The 19,789-nt window shown below is 44.4% G+C and overlaps 2 protein-coding genes and 1 long non-coding RNA gene across 5 annotated transcripts in view; 2 read left to right on the top strand and 1 right to left on the bottom strand.

The window, feature by feature from the left end:
* Positions 1-19,789, top strand: part of LOC310879282 (histone-lysine N-methyltransferase Smyd1-like) — a 294,932-nt gene that overhangs the window by 82,101 nt on the left and 193,042 nt on the right. The gene's annotated exons all lie outside the window — the stretch shown is intronic.
* Positions 1-19,789, bottom strand: part of LOC310879296 — a 229,250-nt gene that overhangs the window by 64,604 nt on the left and 144,857 nt on the right. The gene's annotated exons all lie outside the window — the stretch shown is intronic.
* On the top strand, positions 17-19,629 carry hdhd2 (haloacid dehalogenase-like hydrolase domain containing 2). 2 transcript variants are annotated; one of them, XM_083793468.1, is made up of 9 exons: positions 17-81; positions 1,985-2,093; positions 3,841-3,943; positions 5,579-5,684; positions 6,820-6,904; positions 14,975-15,140; positions 15,881-15,931; positions 17,797-17,860; positions 19,174-19,629. In XM_083793468.1, the coding sequence occupies exons 2-9, from the start codon at positions 1,993-1,995 to the stop codon at positions 19,275-19,277; spliced, it is 780 nt and encodes a 259-aa protein (XP_083649594.1). In that variant the 5' UTR covers positions 17-81; positions 1,985-1,992; the 3' UTR covers positions 19,278-19,629. The 2 variants fall into 2 exon arrangements, with proteins under 2 accessions (XP_083649594.1, XP_083649593.1); XM_083793467.1 differs by having other exon boundaries at positions 26-81; positions 1,980-2,093.

The raw sequence follows: 19,789 nt of genomic DNA, 5'->3' as shown, positions 1-19,789 counted from the left end.
CCCCAGCAGAGAGAAGGAGACAACAGTAAACATCAGCAGCAGCAGTCAGATGGAAGTGTACTTGTGAAGGTTAATATCACGGTAATATAGCACGCTTTATGAATAATTTGAATATGTAATGAATTAATATAATGGTGTTATTGATATGCAATGACAATGCGTTGCAGCGTTGTACAGATACTAGTATTGTGTTACGACTCGACGAGCACGAGCGGTTTACAATCATCCATGACCATGATCACAACAACCTGTAGAAAATCTAAATAGTAGCACACTGATGATCTATCTCTAGACAGACAGCAGCAATAACGCTGTCCTATACATTGTAGGAGAGACAGACAAAGGAGGGAAGACAGACAGATTAATTGATTGAACAAGGGTGGACCCTCTTGTGTAATGCTTTGGGTCGTCCACTCCACTCACAGTTAGTCTTTCTTTGTATTGTTGTGCTCGAAATACATACTGTAATTCTGCAAACTGTTAAATAAATATTTCAATCAATCAAAAACAGTTAAGCTGAGAGGGAGACTGTTTAGGAGGGTCACATTGTACTATAGTTCTAAGACAAACTCAATGAAAAAAAAAACAGTAATTTATAGGAATAATTTAATGAATCAGCCTCCATGAAAAAGGTGCAGGGGAATTTACTTAATTAATTTGCATGTTAGTTCGAACCCGTTTCTGTTTTATATATAGGCTACTATAGCTGATTGCCATGGCATAAGCTAATGGGTGGGGATCCTTTTCAAATAAACAAATTAGCCAAAAATAGCACATTACAATCATGTAGACTGGATGAAGCGGTCCAAGTACAGACTACAGAGCCAACTCAGTTCCAGTTCACTCCAGACTCCAGACAGTTCACTGTAGACTCAGGGTTCATACTTAACTTTATTCGTTTATTTGGTCGGGACAGTGTATATTGATGAACATTACATTAAAAATGCAGTGTAAATATACCAGATTTAGCAAGACTTGCTAATTTCCATCTGCAGTCCCCAGACATCAAACATCAAACAATACAAACAGGACTGACATACAGGACATATAGCATACAAATACCTAGTACATTTCAAACGTAATAAGACTAGTAAGAATAAGAAATAAGAAAAGATTAAACTATTACATAAAACTATTATTAGGGTAGGTTTACTCTAATAATCTCTAACACAGCATACAAAAGAAATAAAATAATCATGAATGGTTGCAGCTTTCATGTGGTTATGACTAATGTGTGCATGGTTGTCTGTTGTCTGTAGACTAATGTATGCATTGTTGTCTGTAGACTAATGTATGCATGGTTGTCTGTTGCCTGTAGACTAATGTATGCATGGTTGTCTGTTGCCTGTAGACTAATGTATGCATGGTTGTCTGTTGCCTGTAGACTAATGTATGCATGGTTGTCTGTTGTCTGTAGACTAATGTATGCATGGTTGTCTGTTGTCTGTAGACTAATGTATGCATGGTTGTCTGTTGCCTGTAGACTAATGTATGCATGGTTGTCTGTTGCCTGTAGACTAATGTATGCATGGTTGTCTGTTGCCTGTAGACTAATGTATGCATGGTTGTCTGTTGTCTGTAGACTAATGTATGCATGGTTGTCTGTTGTCTGTAGACTAATGTATGCATGGTTGTCTGTTGCCTGTAGACTAATGTATGCATGGTTGTCTGTTGTCTGTAGACTAATGTATGCATGGTTGTCTGTTGTCTGTAGACTAATGTATGCATGGTTGTCTGTTGCCTGTAGACTAATGTATGCATGGTTGTCTGTTGCCTGTAGACTAATGTATGCATGGTTGTCTGTTGTCTGTAGACTAATGTATGCATGGTTGTCTGTTGTCTGTAGACTAATGTATGCATGGTTGTCTGTTGTCTGTAGACTAATGTATGCATGGTTGTAAGTTGTCTGTAGACTAATGTATGCATGGTTGTAAGTTGTCTGTAGACTAATGTATGCATGGTTGTCTGTTGCCCTGCAGTGCAGGCGTCAGTATGGCGGGCAGACGCACACTGAAGGCCGTCCTCGTCGACCTGAGTGGAACTCTGCACATGGAGGACACGGCTGTCCCCGGCGCACAGGACGCCCTCAACAGGTACTGTACATATACAGTATGCCAACCCTTGACTCTGCGTGCCAAGCAGGGAGGCGTGGTTGGGGTCCCCATTTATTTATAGTCTTTATCCCATTCTGACCTGAGATCAGATTCATACGAGGTTTCCGCCGGACACACACTGGTCTGACGAACCCATTCTGACCCGAGATCAGATTCTAAAAATGTCAGTCGCTCTTCGAGTTTTCAAAAAATAGCAGACCTACAAGCTCGTATCGCGCCACTCGGTGGCGCGATATGAGCTTGTAGATCTGCTATTTTTAAATAGCTAAAGCATAACATGATGCTGACACCAAAATGGGTGCCCGGTCAGAATGGGTTATAACCAGGCCATGGATCGAACCCCGACCTCCCAATCTCACGGTGGACACTATGGGCAGATTCACACTATGGTCCCGTCCCGGGTGCACACTCGGAACCACTTGGTTGGTGAATGCTGCGTAACGTTCCCGGGAGCGGATCACCCAGCCATTCCCGGCCGGGACCGCATGGGGACTGACTGAAGTGTACTCGGAGTCCGAGTACACTGTATTCACATGCTTTCACATTGCATCGATCCGGATCCGAGTCTCGGATACGGATAGATGCAATGTGAAAAGCATTGAACACAGCTGAATGAAGTGTACTCTGAATACGGATCAATGCAATGTGAAAGCATTGAATACAGCTGAATGAAGTGTACTCTGAATACGGATCAATGCAATGTGAAAGCATTGAATACAGCTGAATGAAGTGTACTCGGAATACGGATCAATGCAATGTGAAAGCATTGAATACAGCTGAATGAAGTGTACTCTGAATACGGATCAATGCAATGTAAAAGCATTGAATAGCAGAATGAAGTGTACTCGGAATACGGATCAATGCAATGTAAAAGCATTGAACACAGCTGAATGAAGTGTACTCGGAATACGGATCAATGCAATGTAAAAAGCATTGAATACAGTTGAATGAAGTGTACTCGGAATACGGATCAATGCAATGTAAAAGCATTGAATAGTTGAATGAAGTGTACTCGGATTACGGATCAATGCAATGTGAAAGCATTGAATAGTTGAATGAAGTGTACTCGGAATACGGATCAATGCAATGTGAAAGCATTGAATAGCAGAATGAAGTGTACTCGGAATACGGATCAATGCAATGTAAAAGCATTGAATACAGTTGAATGAAGTGTACTCGGATTACGGATCAATGCAATGTAAAAGCATTGAATAGTTGAATGAAGTGTACTCGGGTGTGGAATAATTACCAATGTGGCCAATGTGAATCATGGCCAGCGGGGACTAGGCGATCGTATTCGGGAACGAATCTGCCCTAAATGTGTGGTGTACTATACTATATATATTTCTATACAATATTTCATGTCAAGGACCCCAAAAACTATATGTATTTGGCCGCCGACCCCCATCTGAAAATATGTCGTTCCAGGGACCCCCCCCCCCCCCAGAAGCAAAGATTTGAGTTAAAAACGTTCGCTCTGAAGCGAAAAGTGAAAGATTTGCACCACATTTTCAAGATTTTTCAAAAATAGCAGACCTACAAGCTCATATAGCGCGCCACTCGGTGGCGCGCTATATGAGCTTGTAGGTCTGGCTTGTAGATCTGATATTTTTCCACAGCTAAAGCATACTATACTATATGTGGTACTCTGCGATTCAATAGCTCTGCCATCGGCGCTCCTGCATCACCTCTTTAAGGGTTCGGTCGTTGTTCTCGTTGTTGACAGGTTGCGAAAGGCGTCCGTAGCGGTGAAGTTTGTGACCAACACCACCAAGGAGAGCAAGAGGAATCTCCTGGAAAGACTGACGCGACTCAACTTTGACCTCCAGGTGAAACACCTTCTTTGTTCTGAACCAAATGGACCTTCTTTACCCGTTCTGTAACTTACCCTTATTAAGGGTCCATTTGGTTACACTCAGAGTTGAATGAACACTGAGGTTCTTAGGCTACAGTGTAGATTAGGATCCCAGAGACAAGAAAAAGACAATCATATCTAATGGAGGTCCGTGAGGATCTGTACCCATGTACATCAAATGTTTAAACAATTTAACCCTACATACAGTACTATTCTTTTTATTCATCTAGGCCAGGGGTGGGCAAGTGGCGGCCCGGGGGCCACATGCGGCCCCCACCCTCAGGTTAATGTCAGAATACTGATTATAATATTGGTTTCAGCTGTTTACAATTCCACAACATGCAAAACATGACCTGCTTTAATTACTTCAGTCTAAATTAGTAGCTCAATGCTCAACACACGTATAATTAAAGGCATTTGAAATTACATAAAAATGTAAATTTTACAAAAATACAAAACGCGTCGCGCTGCGACACGTTTTGAGCTTGTAGATCGGCTATTTTTGCTACGACAGTAATATATGGCCCTAGGGAGTGAGTGTGTAAGTATAGTGGCCCTCTCCATCGTCAAAGTTGCCCACCCCTGATCTAGGCCTACAAGCGTTTGGCTTCTATCTTTTTATTATAAAGTTGTTGTGTGTGTGAGGGGCGCTCTTTTCATCATACGTCATCTTCTCATTCCGGTCAATCACAATTTGCGTGCACCTTCGTCTTCAATGTTTGTGTTATGCAATGTGTATACACAGACACTCAAAATTGTCCATTCATTGTCAATGGGATTTATTGTTTGTGTGTAGGACAAAGTTTGTGCACACACACACACACACACACACACACACACACACACACAAAACTGGACACAGGAGGGATCCAGGGAGGGGCTGTAGATATAATTTTTTAACATTTTAACAACATAAATCTTGTATGGCGTGATGGGATCCATTCATAGACTGTAAAAAATATGGACAAAGCGTTCCCCGGGTCTAACATGGACGTAAAATGAAGCCAGTAATTCCTTGCACTGTAAGTCGCCATCTTTCTAGATCCGTTTGGGCCCAGCTGGCCCATTGGCTGGCCCAGACAACGAGGCGGGACTTCCCCCCCTTCTTCTTAGTTGGTTTTTATTTTGACTCGAGTGGGAGGGGAATCCCGATCATAGACTGTAACGGTAGCCACGCCCCTCAGAACATACGCGACTTTATGGTAATTTCTTTAATAAATGGGACCATAATTTACCAAAAAGAATATTATGACATTAGAAATGAGACTTTAAACTAGTGACTGGAAGCAGAAAGTATTCATGACCATGTTTATTAAGGTAATACAGTCTAGGTGAAGTTGGGCCCAAATACATGGACTTCTATGGGGCTATGGGTTTTTTTTTTGGGTCCAGTGACAGCGCCACAACAGGCCATTATATGAACTTTCAGGAAATCCCGATTTCCTTAGTGTGGCTTCACGAAATATCTGTCTGACTGCCCCCCTGGATCCATTGCACAAAAAGATAGTGACTTTCAGATAGGGGTCCATGGGCAAAAAAAGACACATTAATATTGTGATTCCCTGACATGAACATTGTGGGCGTTCTGCTGACCTTTGGCCTTTGGCAGGAGCACGAGATCTTCACGTCTCTGACGGCAGCGAGGAGGCTGGTGGAGCAGCGGCAACACAGACCTCTACTGCTGCTGGAACAGCGCGCCCTGGAGGACTTCACCGGTACTGCATCAGCTCACATCAGCTCTGCAACATAACGGTTTTGTGTTTATTCATTTTGTTTCTTTTCAGGAGATAGAAGAAAGAATGTGTGTTCCCAGTGGACTTATAATGTCATTATTATTATTATTTAGTATAGTCACAAGTGCTTGTTTAGTCCTCACTGCTTTTCATTGGTTCATTGGAAACCCACAGGCACAGACTTAAAACATTTCAACTATTATGATTAGTGATGTTATTAACCCATTCTGAACGGGAACCCATTTTGGTGTCAGCGTCATGTTATGCTTTAGCTATTGAAAAATAGCAGATCTACAAGCTCATAGCGCGCCACCGAGTGGCGCGCTATGAGCTTGTAGGTCTGCTATTTTAGAAAAATCGAAGAACGACTGACATTTTTTAGAATCTGATCTCAGGTCAGAATGGGTTCATCAGGTGTCCAGTGGAAACCTCGTATGAATCTGATCTCAGGTCAGAATGGCCACGATATTTCCAGTGCCACACTCACTCCAGGGGGGCCACATTGCATATTACTGTCGTAGCAAAAATTGCCGATCTATTGCCGATGACATCATCGTACATGGAAGTTATGCGGGAACGCCCACTGAGTGGCAAAAACTACTTCCTGGCCTTGACACAGAAAAGTCCTGTCTGATTGCATTAAACAACGTTAAACTCACCACCAACATTGCAGCTGTTACGAAAAGCTTGAATTATCCTCTTTCTATCTGCAAAGTTTTTGTTTCATGAAAATCCACCATAGACATGTTGCTGCCTCCTGCATCATGTGACATTCAGAAACAGGTGGTACGGCAGGACGGTGGAGTGATTTACAACGAGCGCTTCCAAACTCCAACACTCCATGTTCTGCCACTCAGTCTAGATGAGGGGGGGGGGGGGTGTCCTAATGGGAAAAGCATGCATGTGCATACTCTCTATTCTGATATTAACCTGAGGGCCGCATTAAGTGATGGTGGGGGCCGCATGTGGCCCCAGCCAAGGGCTGCAAGTTGCCCAGGTATGGTCTACAAGCTCACATAATGTGTGTGTGTGTGTGTGTGTGTGTGTGTGTGTGTGTGTGTGTGTGTGTGTGTGTGTGTGTGTGTGTGTGTGTGTGTGTGTGTGTGTGTGTGTGCAGGTATTGACACATCCGAGCCCAACGCGGTAGTGATTGGATTGGCTCCTGAACACTTCAACTACCAGACTCTCAACAAAGCATTCAGGTTGAACACACTGTTAACAAACTACCAAACTCTCAACAAAGCATTCAGGTTGAACACACTGTTAACAAACTACCAGACTCTCAACAAAGCATTCAGGTTGAACACACTGTTAACAAACTACCAAACTCTCAACACAGCGTTCAGGTTGAACACACTGTTAACAAACTACCAGACTCTCAACACAGCGTTCAGGTTGAACACACTGTTAACAAACTACCAAACTCTCAACACAGCGTTCAGGTTGAATACACTGTTAACAAACTACCAAACTCTCAACAAAGCGTTCAGGTTGAATACACTGTTAACAAACTACCAAACTCTCTACAAAGCGTTCAGGTTGAATACACTGTTAACAAACTACCAAACTCTCAACAAAGCGTTCAGGTTGAATACACTGTTAACAAACTACCAGACTCTCAACACACGTCATAATCTACAGGCATTGATTAGTACAGGAACACACTTGGAATACTTCATTAAGACAAGTAACTGCGTTATAGAGCGTCGCAGTCCCGCCCCCTGACGAGCGGGCCCAGAAGAGCATTTCCCATTCATTTTTCCCATAGACGTTTCAGAAAGTATTTAATTTGAAGACCTGTAAGCCTCGGACAACTCAGATAATAATGTTTTTAGATTGCTTTGAAATCTATCTTAGCTTTTTATTTGTAAACCTATGTAATGTAATTCACATGTATTTTCTATATGATATTGTATTACTCGACGACACTGAAAATGAGTTTGATTAGTCAGTGTAATTTTGAGAATAAACAAAACTTGAATGAATGAATGAATAATTAGAAAGAATAAAAAAGGGCAGGATACAAAACCTTTTTTTGTTGTTTTTCTTCTTTCTAATTATTTGTTTGGCCCCAATTTTCTTATTTATTGTCATGATTTGTCACCATCCCAGTTGGCTTTGTCTGAGGCTTACATGTCTTTAAATAAATAGTTTCTGAAACGTCTATGGGAAATTATCTTCCAGGGCTGCTCGTCGTCATGAAAGGGGGCGAGACAGAGAGAAACAGAGAGAGATAGAGAGAGACAGAGAGACAGACAGAGAGAGAGAGAGAGAGAGACAGAGAGAGATAGAGAGAAACAGAGAGAGATAGAGAGAGACAGAGAGACAGAGAGAGATAGAGAGAGACAGAGAGAGATAGAGAGAAACAAAGAGAGATAGAGAGAGACAGAGAGACAGAGAGAGATAGAGAGAGACAGAGAGAGACAGAGAGAAACAGAGAGAGAGACAGAGAGAGATAGAGAGAGACAGAGAGACAGAGAGAGAGACAGAGAGAGATAGAGAGAGACAGAGAGAGATAGAGAGAGACAGAGAGACAGAGAGACAGAGAGAGAGACAGAGAGAGATAGAGAGAGACAGAGAGAGATAGAGAGAGACAGAGAGACAGAGAGACAGAGAGAGACAGAGAGACAGAGAGAGACAGAGAGAGAGAGAGACAGAGAGAGAGAGAGACAGAGAGAGATAGAGAGAGACAGAGAGATAGAGAGAGACAGAGAGACAGAGAGAGACAGAGAGACAGAGAGAGACAGAGCGAGACAGAGAGAGAGACAGAGAGAGATAGAGAGACAGAGAGAGATAGAGAGAGACAGAGAGACAGAGAGAGATATAGAGAGAGAGAGAGAGAGACAGAGCGAGACAGAGATTTTTTTTTTGATTTTTTAGAAATCCTTTATTTTCTATTAAATTACATTACAATAGTTTTAAAAGCATGACATCAATTCAAAAATAGCTCAAACCTATAACAATACATAATTAAAAACCAACTGTTCCTCCACCACAGAACACAGCGCCTCATTAAAGCACCACTGAAACACAAAATAATCGAGATCATTCATAAGTGAATAGAACCCAAAGTCCACTCTGACTCTGGCCTTTACCAACGCCTTAAACATTGGCAAGAGCTCCACCCCTGAACCATTCAACATTTGGTTCTTTCTAGTTTTGTAAATGGCCAGTTTAGCCTGTCCCACTACAAAATTTAAAACCTGCCACTTCTTTGCATTGTCCTTGCTGTAACCAGCACCAAGAATAAAACCCATTTCGCACCAGTCCTCATCACAACATGAAAAAAACACTTTTAAAGTGTCAAATAAAGCTTGTAACCTGAAACATTCCATGAAGCAATGAAAAATGGTTTCCGGCTCATCACAGAAAGGGCACTTAGTGGACACTGAGGGATTTATCTTAGAGACAAAACTGTTAACGCCCAGCGCCCCCTTCAAAATCCTCCACTGTAGATCCCCTGATCTCTTGTTTAGAGGTGGCTTATAAAGCACCCTCCAAACTGGTTTGCGAACATCGTCCATCTTTAAAGTCTCTCTCCATACAGTGTCTGTTTCCCCACTCAGCTGTGTTTTGTTCAAAGCCTTTACACAGTGTTTGTACAATGCCTTCCCCCTCAGCATGTACAAGTCTGTAGTGGTCTCACTTTGGGGTCTCGAAAAAAACCCCACCAAACCAGTTTGGTCCACTTCAAGACCCAACTCAGGGAACGGATCCCCTCCATCAGGATGCTCCACCCCACTAAAATAGTCCGGTAGCATATCCAGTTCCTCCTTACTCAGCCTCTTAATCCATTCGTTTAGAATGTCTCTTGTGTGCCGCCTTGATCTTAGACCCAGCAAGGAGGCTGCTGCCTCTGTGTTGTAGAGTCCTGGACCAGCTACATCCACAACATGCTTGAATTTTACTGTCCCAGCTGACACCAGACGCTGTGTGAGCCCCGGTCTGCTTCCATCCTGCACATCCAGTCGGGCCCCGTGCATTAAAGGCTCCTCTAGGAGCCAGTACAACGAAGATGCGGGCTCCAGCCTGTTCCATTTAAAAAGCGACCAGGCTCTAAAAAGCCCCTGATAAAAAGGAGACAAATCACACAACCTAAAACATTTACAGTCTACCAAAAACAAAGAAGCATCTAACCCCAACCCTGCTACTTTCCTTAAAATAATGTCCATTATTGGTTTCCAAACCACTTCAGAGCCTCCCGTGAGGTACCGTTGTACGTGCTGTAACCTAAAAGCTGCTGTTCTGCTTTCGAGGTGAATTAGCCCCTGACCCCCCTCCTCTTTTGACAGATAAAGTACACTCTGTGAAACCCAATGCAGTTTGTCCCAAAAGAAATTAACCATTATTGATTGCACTTTATTTAACAGACCAGCAGGGGGCTCCATACACTTCAGCCTGTGCCAAAGAGTTGATGCCACTAGGTTGTTAATAATCAGAACCCTTCCTCTGTATGACATTTGTGGTAATAGCCACCTCCACTTTGCCAGTTTTCCCTCCACCTTTTCCACCACTCCTTCCCAGTTCTTTTCTTCGGTTTGTTTATCGCCCAAATAAACCCCCAGGTACTTCAAACCTCCCCTCCTCCACATTAACCCTCCTGGCAGCTTAGGCAAACCTGCAGACCAACTTCCAACTGCCAAGGCCTCACTTTTGGCCCAGTTCACTTTTGCAGAGGAAATATTACCAAAAGTTTCAACAATATTCCCCAACTTCGTGACATCATCTTGATTTTTGATGATGATAACAACATCATCTGCATATGCAGATAAAATAAAACGTGTATTAGAAAAACTTAAACCATTAACCTTGGAGCGAATGTTGTGCAACAAGGGTTCAATTGACAGAGAGTAGAGCATACCAGACATTGCACACCCCTGCCTAATTCCCCGTGTTGCTTTAAAAGGTTTACATAGACCCCCATTGAATTTCAATACACTTTCAATGTCTTCATACATCACCTTGATCCTGGCAATAAAACCGTCACTGAGGCCGTACCTCTGTAACACTTTCCAGAGGTAACAGTGCTCAGTACGATCAAAAGCCTTTTCCTGATCCAATGAGACCAGCCCGACATCTAAACCCAAAGAACCGGAGACGTCCAAAAGATCCCGAATTAGTGACACATTGTCAACTATGGACCTGCCGGGCACGCAGTATGTCTGGGTCCGGTGGACGACCTGCTCCAACACCTTCTTCAGCCTGTTGGCCAGGGCTTTGGAAAGCAGCTTATACTCCGTGCACAATAGAGAGACCGGCCGCCAGTTCTTTATCTCCTGTAGGTCACCCTTCTTTGGCAATTTGGCAATAAAGTCAATACTGCCCTCCTGCAGCTCTGGGGCAGAAAAGAGTCTTGAAAGCATTCATTGTAGACATCCACAATGTCTCCTTTAAGAGTGTCCCAAAAAGCCCTAAAGAACTCAGGTGGTAGTCCATCTATGCCAGGGGCCTTACCCCCTTGCATACTCTGCAGCGCTGCATGTAGCTCCTCTGTAGTCAGAGGACCCTCCATCTCTTTGTTGGTCCCCTTTGATACCTTGGGCAGCCCACTGCAGAACAGATCGAAAGCCTCCTCATCCTCGCTGTACTCACTGTTGTACAGGTGGGAATAAAAGTCCACTGCTCTCTGGCGGATGTCACTGGCCTCAGTGAGCAGTTGTCCGTCGTCGGAGCGCAGAGCATGGATGAACCTGCTCTGTCCCTTCTTCTTCTCCAGACCAAAAAAAAACTTTGACGGCGAGTCCATTAGAGCCTCGCTCTGGAACCGCGACCGGACCAGCGCCCCCTGCGCCTTAGAGCCCAGCAGGTCAGCCAAAGCGGCTTTTTTGTATTTGAGGTCATCAATACTGCCTCGATTTCCTGTGGATGCTACATTCTGCAGCTCCACGATTTCAATCTCCAGATCATTCATGGATCTGGTGATGTCACGGGAGACATTGAAAGTGTACTGTTGACAAAACTGCTTGATTTCCACCTTTCCACAATCCCACCATTGTTTCAAGGAAATAAAATCACTCTTTCTGGATTGATGCCCACTCCAAAGAAAAATAAAACTCTCTTTAAAATGCACATCTAATAAAAGAGCAGTGTTAAAATGCCAGTATGCAGATCTGTGCTTTACATTAGCAATAAAAACATTACACAGTACCATTGAGTGATCTGAAAACCCAACAGGCAGTATAATACACTTTTTAAAAATGCTAAAATGATGCTTAAAACAATATAATCTGTCCAATCTGGCCATAGACAAATAACTGTCTCTGCTCTGGACCCATGTGTACTGTCTTTGCTTGCCATGAAATTCTCTCCAAACATCAGTTAAACTGTTTGTTTCCACCAGCCGCTGCATGGCTGCTTTAGAGGGACCATGAGGCTCAACATGGTTACGGTCAACCTGATCATTTTCAGTACAATTAAAATCACCAGCCAGGTATAAATATTCCTCAGGCCCACACAGATTCAAAAAGTTGCTGAGTTCATTTAAAAAATGAACTCTAGCATTTCCCAAATTAGGAGCATATACATTAATAAAAACCATAGAAAATAATTCATACTTGGCCCTGACAACTATAAATCTGCCCTTTACGATTTCCTCAACCTCAAAGGATTTTGGCGCAAAGTCTTTGGAAAAAAGAAGTGCCACTCCACCACTGTTGTTATGAAGGTGGCTTAAAATAACCTCTCCTTCCCACTCCATCCTCCAGTCAGTCTCATTCAGAGTGTCACTGTGCGTTTCCTGTACTAAACACACATTAATATTTTTTAACTTGACCAATTCAAAAAAACTTGCTCTTTTCTTCACATCTCTGGCACCATTTAAATTAAGTGTGGCAACCCTGAAATCACTCATGACTTCTAATGTGAAAAAAACAAACAAAAACAAAACCCACAGAAGACAGCTAGTCTTATTTAGCATTTGAGCCTCCATTTAACCTGGAATTGAGCTTCTGAACCATTTTTTTCAGTCTGTACACCTCTTGAGAGGTATAACCATTCTCTGATTTGTCCTTCATCTGAGATCTGACAGATTTTATAAACAGATTTACATCCCCAAAATGATCTGCAACTTCTACATTTTTCATATTTTTTGTTGTCTGCAGAAACCTTTGAATTTGCCTGATATCATAATGTTTATCCTTTAGTGAATTCACAGACTGTGGACCAAACACAGGCTGACTTGAAAAACTATATTGGGACAACTCACTGTCATCACAATCCCCCCATTCTTCAACTCCTCCCTCCTCCTCCTCCTCCTCCTCCTCCTCTTCCCCCCCCTCCTCCTCCACCACCTCCTCAAACTCTATGTCTTTAGACACACACTCTGTCTGTTTCTCCTTCTGGGTGAGAATATCTGACTTAAATCCTTTTTTTGCTTGAGTGCCCTTATTATCCTTTCCTTTTCTTTTGAGAGTATTAACCTCTGCAGTTGTATCCATCTGAACTGTTTCATCAACACCCACACTTCCTTTCTGACTGACACCTGCTGTGCTCTGTGCCTGTCTTTCACTGTCTTTCTGTTTCTCCTGTTCTCCTGAACCCGTTGCCTGTTCTGTATCAGGTGCCTGCTCTGTCCCCGTTGCGACAGGGGTAGGTTGGTCATGAACTGTAACCTTAGCCCTGACCCTAGCCTTAGGCACCGGTGCCTGGACTATCTGCTCCTCACTCACACCATCCTGACTCTGCTGCGCGCCCCCCGCAGCCCCCTCCTCCTCCCCCTGTTCAGTGGGTGGGTCTGTGTCTCCTCCAGGACACGCACGGGCCAAGTGCCCCTCCAGTCCACATTTAAAGCACTTCATAGTGCCAGAAGTTGCATATACTGTATAATTAAAATCATCGACTTTGACGCTAAATACCAGATTAAGTTCCTCATCTGTCCTATTCAGGATCATAAGGACCTGCCGTCTATGCGAAACAACGTGCTTCAATAGCGGGGACTTGCATCCCGACGGTAGCTTTTTTATCGATGAAATAATCTTTCCATACCTGGACAATTCTCTCGCCAAATCGGCGTCATTGATGAACGGCGGGACATTAGAGATCATGACTCTTTTGGACGGTGTAGAAAGGGGAGACACAGAAACAAGTGATCCGTTTATCACAACGCCACGTTCCACTAAAACGTGCACTTTGTCAACACTGTCAACAAAAATCACCACCGCGCCATTCATGCGCGCGGCAGATTTCACATTGTTGTACCCAATAACTTCTCCGACAGCTAACCCACATTGTTCTACTGAACAAGGAATAGCAGAGGCAATCTTAATGCCGTGTTTCCTTGTCAGTCCTGGTATTAGCGCATTCATTGTTTACCAAACAAATTAACAATGCGCCCAGCACAGCGGCTGGCCGCACACGTAACACCAAAATTAAACTGAACCCACTGTGAAAACTGTTACTAACTAACAAATCAAAGAAAAAAAGAAAAGGAAAGTTTGAAAGAAACAAACTTAGGAAAACAAACCAAACGCTTCTCACAAACTCAGCAGCACATCCACACCCACTCAGAGAGAGAGAGAGACAGAGAGAGACAGAGAGACAGAGAGAGACAGAGAGAGAGAGAGACAGAGAGAGAGACAGAGAGAGATAGAGAGAGACAGAGAGAGACAGAGAGACAGAGAGAGAGAGACAGAGAGAGATAGAGAGAGACAGAGAGAGACAGAGAGACAGAGAGAGAGAGACAGAGAGAGAGACAGAGAGAGATAGAGAGAGACAGAGAGACAGAGAGAGACAGAGAGAGACAGAGAGAGACAGAGAGAGACAGAGAGACAGAGAGAGACAGAGAGAGAGACAGAGAGAGATAGAGAGAGACAGAGAGAGACAGAGAGACAGAGAGAGACAGAGAGAGACAGAGAGACAGAGAGACAGAGAGAGACAGAGAGACAGAGAGACAGAGAGAGACAGAGAGACAGAGAGAAACAGAGAGAGACAGAGAGAGACAGAGAGACAGAGAGACAGAGAGAGACAGAGAGAGACAGAGAGACAGAGAGACAGAGAGAGACAGAGCGAGACAGAGAGACAGAGAGAAACAGAGAGAGACAGAGAGAGACAGAGAGAAACAGAGAGAGACAGAGAGAGAGACAGAGACGCTCTACAATGAATGACTATTGTGTGTGACTGATGTGTTCAGGTTGGTCCTGTACTGTGTGATGTGTTCAGGTTGGTCCTGTACTGTGTGATGTGTTCAGGTTGGTCCTGTACTGTGTGATGTGTTCAGGTTGGTCCTGTACTGTGTGATGTGTTCAGGTTGGTCCTGTACTGTGTGATGTGTTCAGGTTGGTCCTGGACGGAGCTCCTCTCATCGCCATCCACAAAGCCCGCTATTACCGCCGTGAGGACGGCCTGGCGCTGGGCCCGGGGCCCTTTGTCGCCGCCCTGGAGTACGCTGCAGACCGCACGGCCACCGTGGTGGGGAAACCGCAACCAGCCTTCTTCACACAGGTCCGGCTACAGAGGACCCATTCTGACCTGAGATCAGATTCTAAAGATGTCTATTACATCCTGACAGTTTCATTATTAACCCATTCTGACCTGAGATCAGATTCTAAAAGTGTCTTCGATTTTTCAAAAATAGCAGACCTACAAGCTCGTATCGCGCCACTCGGTGGCGCGATACGAGCTTGTATGTCTGCTATTTTTCAATAGGTAAAGCACAACATGATGCCGACACCAAAATGGGTGCCCGGTCAGAATGGGTTAACGGCAGTGGGTGAAGCCACGCCCCCGCCCCCCCCCCCCCACCCCCTTCCCCCCCCCCCCCCCAGCGGTGGAAAAAAACCCGAGTTTTGTGTTTTCGGTTGGCACTTTGATCAATGATAAACAGTAAAGCAGTCGCTTTGTGGCGGTCGCTTATTGACGTACCATTTAACGAGGAAAGTGTTTCTCCTTTCAGTGGACAGTGCAGGGTGCATATACTGCATATTGATATTGGCTTATTATTTTGCCAGTGGCCCGTGGGTGCTTCTGCTCCTGTGCGCACCCGCGGAGTTGACGCCGTTGTCTGGCTAGTTTACAATGTATAATTTTACAATTTAAGCATTTAGCAGACGCTCTTGATCCAAAGTGACTTACAGTAAGCAAGAAGAACACATGGTAATACATAAAAAATAGAGAGAGAGAGGAGGAGGGGGGGGGGGGAGAGAGAGAGTTTGATGTACCATCTTTCGTTCTGTCCTACGCAGGCCCTGTCGGAGCTAGGATGCAGCCCTGAAGAGGCTGCCATGATTGGAGATGTAAGTATTTTGTGGGCTTTGTGTCGTCATGTTATCATCACCTTTATTTATACTATACAGTTGAGGGCAAGCCCTCATTTTCAATGTAGCCGAGGTTACAATACACAAAATACAGTCAAAAAAACAATACATCAAACAATATTATAAATCAGGATATTAATTACAAAGGAACTTTATACAGAACAACATTCAGTAAAATAGATCAATTGAAGCAGCTCAGTTTGAACTGACTGAAGGATGGCAGGGAGCTCAGTCTGAACTGACCATAGGATGGCAGGGAGCTCAGTTTGAACTGACTGAAGGATGGCAGGGAGCTCAGTTTGAACTGACCATAGGATGGCAGGGAGCTCAGTTTGAACTGACCGAAGGATGGCAGGGAGCTCAGTTTGAACTGACCGAAGGATGGCAGGGAGCTCAGTTTGAACTGACTGAAGGATGGCAGGGAGCTCAGTTTGAACTGACCGAAGGATGGCAGGGAGCTCAGTTTGAACTGACTGAAGGATGGCAGGGAGCTCAGTTTGAACTGACCGAAGGATGGCAGGGAGCTCAGTTTGAACTGACTGAAGGATGGCAGGGAGCTCAGTTTGAACTGACCGAAGGATGGCAGGGAGCTCAGTTTGAACTGACCGAAGGATGGCAGGGAGCTCAGTTTGAACTGACTGAAGGATGGCAGGGAGCTCAGTTTGAACTGACTGAAGGATGGCAGGGAGCTCAGTTTGAACTGACTGAAGGATGGCAGGGAGCTCAGTTTGAACTGACCATAGGATGGCAGGGAGCTCAGTTTGAACTGACCGAAGGATGGCAGGGAGCTCAGTCTGAACTGACCATAGGATGGCAGGGAGCTCAGTCTGAACTGACCATAGGATGGCAGGGAGCTCAGTCTGAACTGACCATAGGATGGCAGGGAGCTCAGTTTGAACTGACCATAGGATGGCAGGGAGCTCAGTGTGAACTGACTGAAGGATGGCAGGGAGCTCAGTGTGAACTGACAGAAGGATGGCAGGGAGCTCAGTGTGAACTGACTGAAGGATGGCAGGGAGCTCAGTTTGAACTGACTGAAGGATGGCAGGGAGCTCAGTGTGAACTGACAGAAGGATGGCAGGGAGCTCAGTTTGAACTGACTGAAGGATGGCAGGGAGCTCAGTTTGAACTGACCGAAGGATGGCAGGGAGCTCAGTTTGAACTGACAGAAGGATGGCAGGGAGCTCAGTTTGAACTGACTGAAGAACGGCAGGGAGCTCAGTTTGAACTGACTGAAGGATGGCAGGGAGCTCAGTTTGAACTGACTGAAGGATGGCAGGGAGCTCAGTTTGAACTGACTGAAGGATGGCAGGGAGCTCAGTTTGAACTGACTGAAGAACGGCAGGGAGCTCAGTTTGAACTGACCGAAGGATGGCAGGGAGCTCAGTTTGAACTGACTGAAGGATGGCAGGGAGCTCAGTTTGAACTGACTGAAGGATGGCAGGGAGCTCAGTTTGAACTGACAGAAGGATGGCAGGGAGCTCAGTTTGAACTGACTGAAGGATGGCAGGGAGCTCAGTTTGAACTGACAGAAGGATGGCAGGGAGCTCAGTTTGAACTGACCGAAGGATGGCAGGGAGCTCAGTTTTAAAGAGTTTTGGAGTATGGCTTTATATACAAATAGGTGCCAATGCTTATCTCGCCTCTCAGTCAGGGAGGATAAACCTGATGTTAACATCAGCTTGCCGAGGTTATTGCATCAGGGGTGAAGTAAGTCAAGATTTACAAGTGAGCCCTGATCCAGAAAAGGTGGAGAACCACACTGGCCAACTGCTGTTTTTGTCCCCCCTTTGCATGCTTGTATCCTAGCAACATGTGTGTTGTGATCCTTTGTCTCCTCATAGGACGTCAGAGACGATGTGGGAGGGGCTCAGCTTACAGGAATGCTGGGTATTTTAGTTAAAACCGGTGAGTTCAGTAAAATATACCATTCTCAATAGCACATTTTTTTTTAAATTATTATCTTTTGTTTACTTTTAACATTTAATTTACATACAAAATTCAACCTATAAATAAATAAAAAAATGTCCTAACTAAACAACGCCAACCCTTCCCCGACCCTTCCTAGTACAAGAAACTATCAAATGTTCTTTTGACCATGATCATCTGTGCTACAAACATAAATAAAAAACATGACAACAAGTAGACAATGGTAACAAGCGTGCTCGTTACGTGCACACGCCTACGACTCACTAGACCTGGATTCTGTTTAGCTTTTTTTTTTACACTTGCGTTGTTGCGCCCCTCTGGAACAGACCTGGAGCAGACCTGGAACAGACCTGTCGTTGATCCGGGCAACAACGCCTGCATTCCTCGCTTCACGTTTGCAAGGACCTTAATCATAGACTGTAAAAAATATGGACAAAGCGTTCCCCGGGTCTAACATGAACGTAAAATGAAGCCTGAAATCCCTTGCATTCTAATGCACTGTAAATCGCCATCTTTCTAGATCTGTTTTGGACCAGCTGGCCATTGGCTGGCCCAGACAACGAGGCGGGACTTCCCCCCTTCTTCTCCGTTGGTTTTTATTTTGACTCGAGTGGGAGGGGAATCCCGATCATAGACTGTAACGGTAGCCACGCCCCTCAGAACATACGCAACTTTATGGTCATTTCTTTAATTAATGGGACCATAATTTTCCAAAAAGAATATTATGACATTAGAAATTAGACTTTAAACTAGTGACTGGAAGAAGAAAGTATTCATGACCATGTTTATTAAGGTAATACAGTCTAGGTGAAGTTGGGCCAAAATACATGGGCCTCTATGGAGCTATGGGGCTTTTTGGGTCCAGTCCAGCGCCACAACAGGCCATTATATGAACTACCGATTTCAAATGAGGCTTCACGAAATATCTGGCTGACTGCCCCCCTGCCCTTAATGCTACTACTGTAAATGCTAACTACCGTTCTAAATAAATAATACAAGTAAGACGCGAGAACGCGGGAAGCGAACGCTTGTAATGTGTGTGTGTGTGATACAGCTGCACCCTCTGGTGGTGGTGAGCGGTGTAACAGCGGGACAGACAGACACACACACAGACATGATCTGCAGGGTCTCATAGTTAGTGCTCATTGCGTTCGCAACCACTCCTAATAATGATACTACTACTAACACTACATGTACAACTACTATGCCTACTGTTACTACTACTACTAATTATGATACTTCTACGACTATTGGCGTGACTGATTAGTATATTGTCGTCTTCATTTCCACAGGTAAATACAGAGCCGGAGACGAGAGTAAAATCACACCCTCACCTTACCTGACCTGTGACAGCTTCCCCGACGCTGTGGAATACATCCTGAACAACCTGTTGTAAATGTCAAACATGTTAAAGCATTATAAATGGTAAATGGTGCATTTATATAGCGCCTTTATCCAAGGCGCTATATTACATAGGTCGTGCATTACATTCACCCATTCATTCACACACCGATGGCGGCGGAAACCATGCAAGGCACCAACCAGCACATCGGGAGCAATTAGGGGTTCAGTGTCTTGCTCAAGGACACTTTGACACTGACTCTGGGGGAGCCCACAGGGTTCGAACTGGCAACCTTGCGGTTCCCATTGGGACACTCTTCCCCTGAGCCACCGCCTCCCATAATCTGTTATACATAGCTATGGATGCACGATTAACCGCTCATCATAGCGGCATCGGAAATATCGGCCATTAAAACCCATTCTGACCTGAGATCAGATTCATACGAGGTTTCCACTGGACACACACTGGTCTGATTAACCCATTCTGAACCGAGATCAGATTCTAGAAATCTCAGTCGCTCTTCGATTTTTCAAAAATAGCAGACCTACAAGCTCGTATCGCGCCAC

This window comes from Protomyctophum parallelum (assembly GCF_964188405.1).
Source record: "Protomyctophum parallelum genome assembly, chromosome: 21".
Lineage (NCBI taxonomy): Eukaryota > Metazoa > Chordata > Actinopteri > Myctophiformes > Myctophidae > Protomyctophum > Protomyctophum parallelum.
The sequence above is the reverse complement of the archived record's forward strand: the minus strand, read 5'-3'. Positions and strand labels throughout refer to the sequence as shown.